Below are 13,348 nucleotides of genomic sequence, written 5' to 3'. Positions count from 1 at the left end.
TAAGGAAAGGACGGCAGCCGGAAATGGATCAGATGGGCTTTCCATAAGAACTATTTATGCTGCCGCCTGACCAGTTGGGGGGGAGGGGGCTTAAATCCAGAGGGGAAACTCATAATCCCATTAATTAATTCAAAATTAATTGTTTAGATTAAGAAAAAGTCAAATCACGAAAGTATAATCTGCAGGCGGGCGGACTCGCTCCGGATTGATGCATCAAGTATTTCCATATTCAATTTGGGAATAAAGAGGTTTGGCATGAAAACAATCTCTTATAAATGCACTGAATTGTATGGACTCACAATAAAAATATAAATATATTTTATAAATTTTATCAATTTATAATTTTTTTATAAATTGAATATAACATAATATAATATAATATAATATAATATAATATAATATCTTTTTTTTTTTTATTACTTTGTGTTTTATTATTTTATTTTATTTTGTTCTCTCTGTGATGCTAAGTGCCACCTCAGCTGAGGCTGGAATGTTAAATTCTACAAACATTAAAAAATTGAGATGGATAAAATACTTATTGATGTATTGATTTATTTATTTTTTTTTTACATAATTCAAAATAAACTTTAAATTATATCTTAATCTGCAGAAGAGTAGATAGGACTTTAATTACACATTCAAATGAGTTGGGTGATTCATTCCCCACTGTGCAGTTTAATATTCATATTAGAATTTGTACTTTTCACAGTGAGGTGCAACTTTGAATAATTATATGAAAGAAAGAATGATATGAAAGAATTGTAAGATTTACCATTTTAACACATCACAAAAAAATGAGAGGATGGGAGAAAAAAAACTGGCAGTTACCTATATTTTTTTTATATATTCAAACATACGATTGATTGACTTTTTGTGGTATCAATAATTTTACATTTGTGCATTGACAAATATTTTTTTATGTTCATCTTTGTTGTAACTGAAACCATGGTCTTTCTGTGGAAGTATCTGTTAAAAAGATTAGATAATAAGAATGAAAAAAGGGATTATTATAAACTTGAAATACTGATACTCAGGTTTCACATAACAATCTCAATCTCATAATTTCATAACATTAGGTATAATATTTTGACGCCGTTTTCCTAAAAGTGGACTTTTAATTTCAAAATATGACTCCTTAAATCTTGTAAAATTACAACTTTTCGGGTTGCTTATTTATCATTATCTTTTTTTTTCTCAGCGCTTTAAAAAATGCGACTGGAAAACTTGGTTTTCTTTTTTAAGCGAATGCAAATTAGCTCCTGCTGAGAAAAAAAAAAAAAAGTATTAAAGAAGTTGATTTAACTTTGACTATTTATTCCTTGTTATCTATTATTTATTAAACTTCCTGCACGCCCTCCTCGTCCTCACGCTTCAACATTAGAAGCAGGGGCCATCTTTTATTTTTTCCTTCTCCTTCCTCTCAAATCGCCCACACTTATTGCTCGCCCCGACGCAACAATCGCCAGATGAATAATAAATGTGTTATAAACGTGAAACGGTCACACATCTTCGCCTCCCCGCGCCCCCCCCCCCGGTCGCTCTTCTCCTCTTGTTTGAACAGTTTTCGAAAAACCCTGCCTTGCTCTTTGGTTGCATCATGGAGCCTCGCTTTCATCAGACGCGTCGCCGATTGCGGAGACAAAAACATGGCGTGGGGGCGTCCGTTAAGGCCACGTTAACTCGGGGAGGCCGGGAGGGAGGGGGTGGTGGTCGGGTTGGTGGCGGCGGGTTAATTAGGCCCATGTTAGCGGGTATTCCAGGTCGGGAAAAAACAAGATAGCGGTCCAGATGGGCGGGCGTAACGTTCAACCTTCACCGAGCGCCCGTGACAAAGGCCTGAGTTGGAGTGACGGGTTATGCGATCGCGCCGCATTCAAGGCTCTGAAAACAACAACTTACAGGATGTTATCTAAACCAAGTGTTTGGTATGTACTCTTAAAATAATCCGGAACATTATATATCACGATGTTCCGTATTTAAGAAAAAAAATGCATTTTCCAGGACACGAAGGCAGCGGCGTCTTCTGCCGGTTTTTATTTTTGTTTGTTTGTTTGTGTTTCTGTTCCCAGGCTCCGGCTGAGAAGCCCGAGGTGTTCTCGTAAACAGACGGAGAAACGAAACATAAAAGCTGCGCGTCCTCGCGCTGCGGAGGCTACCCGGGCTGACAGTCGGCGAAGTGAGCGCGCAAGCGAGGAGACGGCGAGGAGACGGTGAGGAGACGGCGAGGAGACGGCGGAGCCCACAGACGGCAGTCAAGGCCGCTTTAATCAATGTAATTCCATACAGACTCACCTGAAACTAATGGAGCGCAATATAATGGACGTTTTGCAGCCACGGACTTCAGCACGTTTCCCAAAGGGGGAGTCGGGGTGGACTGATGGTCAAAAGTATCGACAAATCTGGTACTTTTCCATTACATTTACAATTTTTCAACTTTTTTTTTTTTTAAATCCCTCCTATTACGGTGTCGTAACATCATCTGAAAGCCACACGATCGAGGCAAAAGACTAAAAGGAGGGTCGTGGACTTAAATGTAGACGGGTTTGCTTATTTTTTGATAGCGGTTGCGGATGTTTCAGGTCTTCATCCAGCATCCTCTGTTCCTATAGAAACAATCAGAGCCGGGCGGAACTTTTATCACCGTAACACTCGGATATTTAAATGCTGCTACTGCGATGATCCTTTAAAACTGTGCCCTGCAAAGTAAATCAGTGGCCGCTTCCTGGATTCCAACCGAAGCATTGCATTGCGGGTAAATGAAGCGCTGTGTGTGTGTTTGCGATGTAGCAACGTAGCGCTTAGAGCGAACAGACCCGTCTCTTAGGGGTTCAATCGCAAGTCCATAACAAAAAGCAGCATGTTAGCGGCGCCAGTGTCGGGCGTGGGAATTATCAACCAAAAAAAAACAAACAAAAAACAACCTGAATGCAGGTTCAGTCTTTAATAGAATAAATCATGATGAGCTTAATTGGCTTTTCTAGTTTTCCCGAACGTTATGAAATTAGAACTCCTCCGAAACGATACCCCCCCCCCACCCCTGTAATTGTAAACACCCGCCAGACTCCATTCATTTAAAAAAAAATAAGAGGGATGAGAGCGGTGACACGGACAACGCCGCCGCCGCCGGATAATTAGTAGCCTATGATGCTTTTATAAGTGAACATTATTGTGAAAAGAGCCGCCGCCATGACGGCCCACCGAACCTCCTGTGTCGTTACGTTACATCTCAGGTCGGACTGCCCTATCAAATTGTCACCAGTGGGCTTCAATACACAAAAAATTAGGTTATATATTCAGCCTTTAAACAGGCGGGATAAGTTTATTTCTTTGACTTTGTATATGAATATGAAATTATTGTAAGCAAACTTACAAATCATTTATTTTTTTTCCATATGAATATATAGTATTTGCGACAACTATCCCTTCAGTAATGAAGAGAAAATAATCAAAAATATATATGTTTCAACGTGAGGCTGTAACTCATCCGGCGCCGTCTGCCTCTCTAACCGCGGGTTATCGGCGTCTGCCTCCCACGCTCTCGCATCTCGGCCGGTCAGCGCTCGTCTGACCCCGCCACCATCGCTTTACTTCCCTGGCCTTTTCACACCGCTGCGAGCCAACATTATCCCGGAGCGAGGTCGTTCCCGGTCACATTCAGTTTTCTTTTTTTTTTTTTTTTTTTTTTCCCACTCAAGGCGTTTTTTTTTTTTTTTTTTTTTTTTGGTTTCTTTTTGCCAGGAAACTAAATATGAATTAAAAAAAAAAAAAAAAGTGCAAAAGTTCAAAGCGTCTGTGATAGCGGCATGGAAATCACCAGCGCCGTTTCGACAAACAGGAAGTAGAGATAAAAGAGAAAAGATGAATTTCTTCTTTTCTAGATATTCACGCTGTCCACATTGAGGACGCCTCAATTTCTTTTAAACACAATTTCCAATTCTGACACGTGTCAGTCAAAGTCCTGGGCACTTTGATTGATGGCTGGGGGGATTTGAAACCGTGCACAGGCTCAACCTGTCCAGGCTTTTCGCCAGCGAATCATTAGCGGGCTTTTACAGTATTGCCGTCGCCATGGTTACATATTTGAAAATAGTGGTAAGATGAGAACGGCAGGGGTGGGCAGAGGGGAAGCTGTGCACCAGGCAAATGTTGAGTAAAAAAGTGGTAAATATATATATACATATAATGGAGTAAAATAAAGTCACTGTCCCCATATGAGGACATTTGTACTAAAATTGCAGATTGTACTTTGTGAATTAGTGATGTAGGAGTAATACCGGACCCAGCGCTGGCTTGCTGTGCCGTAGCCGGGTTTCTGAAGAGCCACATTTTGGATGCGAGGGTCTGGAATGAGCGTCTTCCAAAAGGAGGCGAAGCTTAGCCTTAAAGCTAAGGGTAGCAGCGCAGACTAGCCCCAATAGCGTTTGCCCTGTGGGTCGGACCTTAAGACCAGGATGGCGATCTGTCGCCATGGCAACACGGACCCGGGTTAATCGTTCGCACAGCGATGAAGATGCCCGCGGCGACGAAAGTTAGCGCATCATTTTTTTTCCCTTGCGTCATGACCTGTTTTCGGCGCTTTAGCCGAAACAGGAGACGCTAAAACCAAATAGCTTGTTTATGCTAATGACCGCGGCGGCGTGAGTCACCGCGCGGCCCTCGGCCGTGCACGCTCCCAGTACTTTCCGGCTCCATTTCCTCAGAGTCAAATCTGTTGCCGGTACATACGAAGGTGGTTGTATTTTTATTTTTATTTTATATTTTTCCAAGCGTGGATGTGTGTGAGTGTGTGCGTAACTAGGCGGACCTGAATGTGAATCGAGGGAGGCTTGCAACTGACAGTGAGTCATCATCGCCACAGTGTTAAGCCTCCCGTTCCAGAGGGAACAGGGTTACCGTCTCGACACCGCTGGGGATTTTTATTTTTACATTTGAAAAGCAAACCAGGGCCTCGGCTCACAACAATCCTTTGCTCGCTCACTCTCTCTCTTCCTCTCTCTCTCTACCCCTTTTCTTCCTCCTCCATGACTGAGCTGAAACACACACTGGTATCATGCACACGCACACACACACACGCACACACATCTGCTCATTTCGGGGCAGCACAGCCTTATCTGTGTCTGAGTGATATTCAATATGTTTCAGATATCAAAACACGGACCTATGCAGATGAGATGAAGGGGCTGGGGAGGCATGGGGGTATGTGTGTGGGGGGGGTTCCACAAACTCAATAACGGCCCACAGTTGCTCACTTTTTGTCAAAAAAAAACAACAAAAATCAACACACCAAACAAGAAACTGGAGCACTGTTTCATTTTTGTGTTCTGACACTGGAATATGGCCAGAAGTTGAGCTTGGGTAAAATAAACTTTCATTATTATTATTACTATTGTTGTTGTTGTTGTTGTTGTTGTTATTATTCTTATCATTATTATCATCATCATCACCATCGTCGTCGTCGTCATTATTATTGTTGTTGTTGTTGTTGTTAATTATGATAATAAAAATGATACCACATTATTATCATCATCATCATAATTGAGTTGAAAAGGCAAATAAAAGTACTTTATTGGATTTCTGAATTAGGGACACTTCCTGGTACTCAGGCCTGGTTTTGCACCCACCAGTGGCAGCGGCAGCACATGACAGCAACATTGTCGTTTCTTTTCTCTTGCAGTTTTCAAGAGTAAAAATTTTTTTTCAATGACGTTAGAAAATGAGCAAGCGCAGTCGGATACGATGCTAAATGTGTCCTTCTGAGGACGCTTGGACTCTGACTAGTTATGTGTTATCATGTAGGTGTTCCCATCTGATTCCTTAATGTTCAGATTCCCTGTATTTTCGTTTTACTTTCTTTATTTGTTTCCCTGCAAACTGAACAGGGTTAGGATATAAATACACACAAATGAAGGACTGCTTATAACTACTACAATGTTGACAACTACCGCACTGCTAACAACTGGCGCACTGCTAGCAACTAGTGCACGGGTCACAACTATGATACTGCAAACAAAGACCGCACGGGTTAAAACCAACCAACTGCAAGCAACCACTGCACTGCTAACAGAAGCCGCAATGCTAACTACTTACTGCTAATGACAACTGCACTTGTCAAAGCTGCTGCATGGCTAACAACTACAGCGCCCCCTGGTGTTCTGGAGGCCACAATTTACCATCTGAAATACTGCGTGGCGCGCGCATTGGGTTGTGAACTACAAATATGGCTGTTTTTCGAGATGCTTTAGCAGCAAAAACTCACTGTATCTCTTTGGTCCGTCTTCGAGGCAGAAGGAGAGCGTGAGCGTGGCGTCCTCCTCGAAAAACTCTGTGGCGAAGGCATCCCACCACAAACTGTCGCTTTCCTGTCGGGGGAGGGAGAAAAGGTAGGGGGGCAGAAGAGTGGGACAGTTTTACACAAGGTATATTCTTGGATCGCACACTTTGATAAGACAAAGATCACCAAGGGTTATTTCTTTGTAATATATGAAGTCGTTGTCGTCGGCGGCGGCGGCGCAGAGTCATAAACATCCCCTTTATTGCAAGTTTGTTTTGCACGTTCCTTTTAATTGGAGCGGGGTTTTTTTTACGAGCTGGATTCAAGTTCGTGGACATAAAATTCGCACCGAGGGGGCGGGGGCGGGGTCAAAAAAAAAAACAAAAAGCAAAAAAACCAACAAGTTACAGCTTTAAAAGTGAGGGAGAAATATGAAAATGGGTCTATAAAATCAGGCGTTGAGGGGTGATTTGAGAGGTGGCTGGCTGCGGGCCGGCTCCTCCGGCGCAGGCTGGTGCCGAGCCAGAGGCGACTAATAGCCTCTACCCGTCTTAAGCCTGAACTTTGGAGGAGCTTCGCCTCGGGCTCCGACAAGTCTGAAACACAAATCCAGCTCTAACTGCCGCTTTAAAAGATATATATTTATTTCGCTGCCCTCCGTGTCAGGTGGAAAAAAAAAACACCTTTGATGGGGTCAAGGGGCAGCAGTTCGCACGCACTCACTGGAAAACGTGCACTTGAGGGAATAAATGAGGGCTTATTGATGAATAGGACAATGAAAAGATAAATTAGTATATTATTTTGACCCGCGCGACTGAAAAGTTGGATGATTCTTTATTTGCTTCTGTGAGCTGATATTTTCAAATAGTTTGATAATTACCAGGAACTAAGTAACTGATAAATAAAAAGGGAAATCATTTCGAGAATTGATTAAGTGCATTGAAGAAAATTGGAAAAAAAATCCCCTGTATCACATTCAGTCGAGGCCAAGAGACCAAAGAAGCAAAGAAACTGTTTCACGCCTGCAGAAGTCATATGATTTTGATTTATTGATTGATTGATTTCATTTGGCAGTTTTAAAGTCTCGGTGATCATTTAAACGATTTTCCCCACAGCCCCTCCTTGTCGTTACACTCTGTTTATTCATATTGACTCCAGATGGACTTGTGAAGTGTAATTACATTAATATAGCAGCGTTACAGCTGCGTGAAGCTACAGCTGATCCACGCTACACAATGACTTCTTTGTTATGTGGCTGTGAACGCACACGTGCACGCCGGCACACGCACGCGCACACGCACACATGCACAGATATGCACTCAGTCACAAACAGTGCTAACTGAAAAAGTGTTGGCTTTGTTAAACCACAATTAAGACACTCAAGTGAATTTATTTTCTTCGTACATATTATATTGTAAAAAAACATTAAGAAATCTGTTTATAATGTACCATCAGAGTGAGAATTTGAGAAACTTTATTTGTCCCAGAGGGACAATAGGAGGGCACGTGGGGTAGCGTAGCATTCTAGAACGGCTCCAATAACTACTAATAAATACAATAAACATATTGGTAGCAGATGAAATACTGCGCCTTGCAGGACTGTGATGATAACGAAAAAAAATGCATTGAAAGAAAGATGCGTGATTAATATTTGAATCAGTCTCAGTCGTACAGCCAACCAATAGGAACGGGGATTACAGTTGTCGTAAAATATGGTAATAACAGTTAGCATAGCAATAGTTATACTAGTAGTGTTGACAATAAGCACATTCATATGCATCTTTTTCATCATTTTATGCCCTCCCCTCCCCAAAATCTCCCCCCCGACAGCCCTTTTCCGTCCCTCCAGCACGATGCTAATTTCCTCTGACATGTGAAAAAAGATGGGCACGTCTCGTCTCCCGCGCGGGGGGCAGGATGGCGATCTCCCCCCCCAATGTTGACAATTAGCGTCGTCACCGTTGAGCTGCATCAACGGCCAAATGAGCAGCAGGACAGGATGAGGCTGCTCACTGGCAGACTGGACCGTTAGCATTCGAAGCTAATATAAACACCAGGCTAACTATAAGTATTGAATGTTGGAAAACCAAAACTCTGACCTGCCTTTTTACAGTCACGAGCCATCGCTCTTCCTGCCACATAAACAATTATAAACACGTGCACGACACTAACACTTCCAAGCCACCGTCCTGCAACTGTTATTATTTCCACTGTCCTTCAGCTTTTATTATCAGGGTAGCTCAGCTATGAAATATCAAATGAACAGATGAAGTGGCTCAATGAAAAAACAAACAAACAAATACAAACAAGAATAAAATGTTGCAGTGTCTAGTTAAAAAAAAGGATAATTATTAATTATGTCTGACAAATTTGCAAGAAATTGCTTATATTTTTATGCCTGTAAATCACATAAAATGCAATTAATGCCACAAATGAAGCTTTTTGTTCTTGATTTTCAATTACTATAGTTATTATTATCATCATTTTTAGTGGAATTATTATTATTACAATCATTTTTATGTTCTGACAAACTATGTCAGTCGGACACACACACAGACACACACACACACACACACACACACACACACACACACACACACACGCGACTCAGTACTGCAAGGAACAAGGAATATTCAGATTATGAATGATCAACGCTCTGAATATGATTTATTGATTATTACATCGTTTGACTTGAGAACAGGGTGGTTTATGAGTAATTTATCACAGATCTGATTAATTTATAATTTTAATAATAGATACTATCTCAATGATTGATCATGACATCGCTCCAGGTGGTTTCTTAATGATTTGGATTAATTTCTCATGATTTAAAATCATTTTATTTACTTATCTGTTTATTTATTTTGATAGCAGTGGCAATACATAGTCATTTCCTCCGATCTTGAAAATAAATGAGCAAGAAGTGTTTGACAACAAACAAAAAAAAACACAGGACCGTTCCCCCTTGGTAGCACGCATACAGTAGTACTGTTTGTAGTAGTGATAGTATTATTAGCATGAAATCTTGATTCAGAGTGTAAATATGTCAGACACACACCAGTGACCAGTTGTGCAGTTAGATTGTGTGCTTGCATGTGTCAACATATTTTACTGTGTGATAAGCGTGAGAATCAGAAGTGACAAGGGTGTGTATGTGTGTGTGTGTGTGTGTGTGTGTGTGTGTGCATTGAAAGCGACTACATCACCATCAAAGATGGTTGGACACACGCTGAACATGGGGCAAAGAAACAAGGTTCCGAGCTTCTCGATATTGGGATTAAGTCCAACACATAATCCCACATGCTGAGGGGGCGGAGCTTCGTGGGATTGACACACTCCGGTAGTAACAGCAGAACCACAGCCGATGCTGCTTGGTTTGACATGTATGTTGAGTTTGAACAGCTAGCTGGATTTAATCTGATTTTATTTCACTTAATTTTATTTGATGCTCTCTTGACATTGGTGCTATTCATAAAAATAAAAATAAAAATGAAGTTAGGTCAGGAAAGTCACACTTATAACGATTTATATATTAATAAAGATGTCAATAATTGTGTTAATTATTTTCCATTATTGAAAAAGTATCAATATTTTCTTTTTTTTTAAAATAATTAAATGTATTTTTGTATTGTATTTTAAAATATTTTTTTTATTTTTACAGAATAAAAAGGCTTTTCACTTTCAATCTCCAGTGTGGATATATATTCCCCGCACTTTTTTTATTGATTGTTTTTTTTAGATATGTATATATATATATATATAACGTAGGGGTGGCACAGTTAGTGCTTCGGCCTCTCAACGTGAAGGACTCTGGTTCAATTCCAACAGGGGGACATTTCTGTGTGGAGTTTGCACGTCTTACCCATGTCTGTCATGGGCCAACTTTATTTTATCCACTTTCCTCACACCAAATGTTTTTAGTTTTTTAGTTGTTTATTTTTGGTGCAAGTCGGCAGAGATGAATTCAACGCCAGATTTACGACTCAGGACTATGATGAATTATAAATGATAAAAAAATAAATAAATAAATCTGAAAAATGCAACTTTACGGGGGGAGTTGTTGGAGTTCAGGCGGCTTTAAGTTATAATTCTGAGAGATACATATTTGGACATAATTTGTCCTCTTTGTTTTTTTTTCCTAAATAATTTGTTTGTATATCATTTGCCATTTTTTTCCTGAAAATAAACAGAAAAATAAGGGAAAAAGTTTAGGATAGTAGAAAAAATTGAATTATATTTAAAAAGTAATTCATATCGGCAAGAAAATTGACAAAAACAAAAAGTTATTCAATGCTAATCTCCAGCAAGAAACCAGGCGGACTTGGCCATGATCCAAGTAAAGATTATTGTGAGGATAGCAGTAAAAAGAAATAAAATTAGAATAAATAAATACATCTGAAGAAAATTGACCCCACAGTAACTATCATAAATGAATACATGAATGAATGAATTGATCCCTGAAGGAAGTCATACCAGGTTTGGTAGCAGGTGACCAGATGTAATTGATTTTTGAATACTTTAACTCCAGAAACAAGCTGCCGGGCTAAAAATCATCTCAATGGGATAGTAAACATCCGCACCCAAAACAAAAAAAATAAATTCATAAAAAAAAATAAAAAAAAGACAGCATCCATTTCCATTATTTTGTGTGTTATTAAAACACACACACACACACGCGAGCTTGAACGCACCCCCACAGGCTCCCCCCCCCCCAAGTATTTCCAAAAAGAGCAGATCTGACAGCGGCGAGCCCATTGTCTGGTCTCCATTAGCTCCGCCGGGGTTCGACCACGCCGTCGCCTTCTGTTTGTGCCGCCGCTGAAAGGCCTCCCGCCCCGACAACAGAGGAAAACACACGCACACACACACACACACACAAAACAAAACGAAACAAAACAAGCAGATTTGAGAGAATGAGCGGTTCCCAGACAATGAAGGGGACGGCGACGGCGGGCAACGTGATTCCTCCATCCCAACTTGCTTATTTAGTTAATTGAATTGGTCGGTAGCCGCTTAGTAAAAGCTAAATGCTGTTCGAAAACTTTTCCATTATGTCCGCAGGAAGTTATATTTAGCCCGCGCCGCCATTAAGCCCCCGAACTGAAGGCTTTTTTTTTTTTTTTTTTTTTTTTCTCGCCTCGACGCCAATTTGTGAAGCGTTGCCGGCTTAGCGGGCGGAGCGGCGGCCGGGTCTGGCTCGGATCTAAAGGCGGAGGAGAAACTGGACGGTAGCCAGACGGCCGGAGAACATCTAAAGCCCCCGGGGGCCAGTGGACGCCAGCCATCTGAATCCGCGGGCTGGAGCTGAACCAGCCGCAGGAGGCTCGCCGTCTCGTCTAAGATTCCAACCCCCCGCGAGACCCCCAAGAGCCCAACCACCACCGCCGGACTCCGGCCGGGAAGCGTCTCGCCGCAAACCACTTACACAAGTATTATCTGTATTTCTTTTGTGATTTTACCTTTATTCGACCAGGTGAGTGACCGAGACGAGGAATCTAGGTCGCCGGATGCACCCTGAGAGTTAGTGTCAACAGATGCCGCTGAATCAAAAAAAAAAATAATAATAATAAAACGCCAAATATGGAGGCGACAGAAAAATGAAAAATGGGCATCAACCAAAATAAATGTGTATAGCATATCGGCAGTTAATGGTGTCATTTCGAAAACAAAGCTGCATGTGGATCTACTGTTCATCACTGGTTGTACCAACTGCAATTACCATGTTATTACTATACCAAACTGTAGCATAACTATTGTTATTACTATGTTATAACTGCTGCTCATGTAACTGCTAAAACAGACATCGATATTAAAACCAGTAGCGCAAAAGGTCAAAATATATAAGTCGGTGATGATCAGAGGTCGTCGCCCATTTGATTCCATCTGGAATTTGGCGAGTTAACATGGGGATTGTTTTTTTTTTTTTTCATTTGATTGTCATATGAGAATTAGCATCCTTTGCGTTTGCCTCCATCCACTCTGCCACACGCCACTGACAACTTCCTGCCTCCGTTCCACGCCGGAAGACCGTCTCCACAGGGCGCCACGTTGTTTGTTGTCGCGCGCAACAAATCAGACGGGCTCTCGGGGGACCCGGGGTGAAGCGATGCTGCCGCGGCCGTGACAGCCGTCAGCCGATAAAGCCGCATTGATTCCGACGGACGGCGGCCCATCTGAGGGGGATTTATCAATGTGTCAATTGCCCGCCGGCCAACCACAAATCACGGGCCGCGGCGATGCCCCGGGGATTTGACGGAAATCCTGAGGATTGGCGGCACAGCAGAGGGAGGATCCTGGGTAAGCAGCAACAGAGCCCGGGGTTAAGTCCTGGACGTCCACTGTGGACGGACAGCCGGATGACGGCGTGGCGGCAGGGAAACCGGCGTGTGTGGAAACACACTCCTCTGACATATAAAGATACACCGGCGCATTTGTGTGCGGGAGTGAGAAGAGCTGTTCAGGATAGCCACGTGTACCAAGTATCACCCGACTGCCATACTGGACTCAATTCTGACATCCCATTTCCCCCTTTTTAGTCAAGATTTGAGCGAAAGAAATGTCAGAAAAAAAATGAATGTATCGACTGTACCGCTTATCCTGTCAGGGTTATGGTTTAACAAACAAACAAGGCGATAAAATAATAAGTGAATGAATATATTAATCTTCTTCTTCTTCTTCTCCTTTCGGTTTTTCCCTTCAGGGGTCGCCACAGCAACTTTCTCCATCTAACCCTGTTCTCTGTATCCTCCTCTCTCACACCAACTACCTTCATATCTTCTCTCACTACGTCCATAAATCTTCTCTTTGGTCTTCCTCGAGACTTCCTGCCTGGCAGCTCCAATGCCAGCATCCGTCTACCATTATATTCTCTATCCCTCTTCTGTACATGACCGAACCATCTCAGTCTGGCTTCTCTGACCTTCTCTCCAAAACATCTAACATGTGCTGTTCCTCTGATAGACTCATTCCTGATTCTATCCATCCTGGTCACTCCCAAAGAGAACCTCAACATCTTCATCTCTGCGACCTCTAGTTCTGCCTCCTGTCTTTTGGTCATTATAACAGTTTCTAGTCCAT

At 41.9% G+C, this 13,348-nt stretch overlaps 1 protein-coding gene across 4 annotated transcripts in view; it reads right to left on the bottom strand.

Moving 5' to 3' along the window:
* Positions 1–13,348, bottom strand: part of ldb2a (LIM domain binding 2a) — a 96,452-nt gene that overhangs the window by 66,750 nt on the left and 16,354 nt on the right. For all 4 annotated transcript variants that reach the window (XM_086158089.1, XM_086158090.1, XM_086158087.1 and 1 more), the window contains exon 2: positions 6,257–6,359. In XM_086158089.1, coding sequence (XP_086014215.1) covers positions 6,257–6,359 — 103 coding nt within the window. The remainder of the gene's footprint in view (positions 1–6,256; positions 6,360–13,348) is intronic.

Source organism: Fistularia commersonii, chromosome 13, assembly GCF_037954325.1.
Source record: "Fistularia commersonii isolate RoL2024-O1a breed Wild chromosome 13, RoL_Fcom_v1.0, whole genome shotgun sequence".
In the NCBI taxonomy this organism is placed as follows: Eukaryota; Metazoa; Chordata; class Actinopteri; order Syngnathiformes; family Fistulariidae; genus Fistularia; species Fistularia commersonii.
Note: the sequence above shows the minus strand (reverse complement) of the source record. Positions and strands in the feature narration are given on the sequence as shown.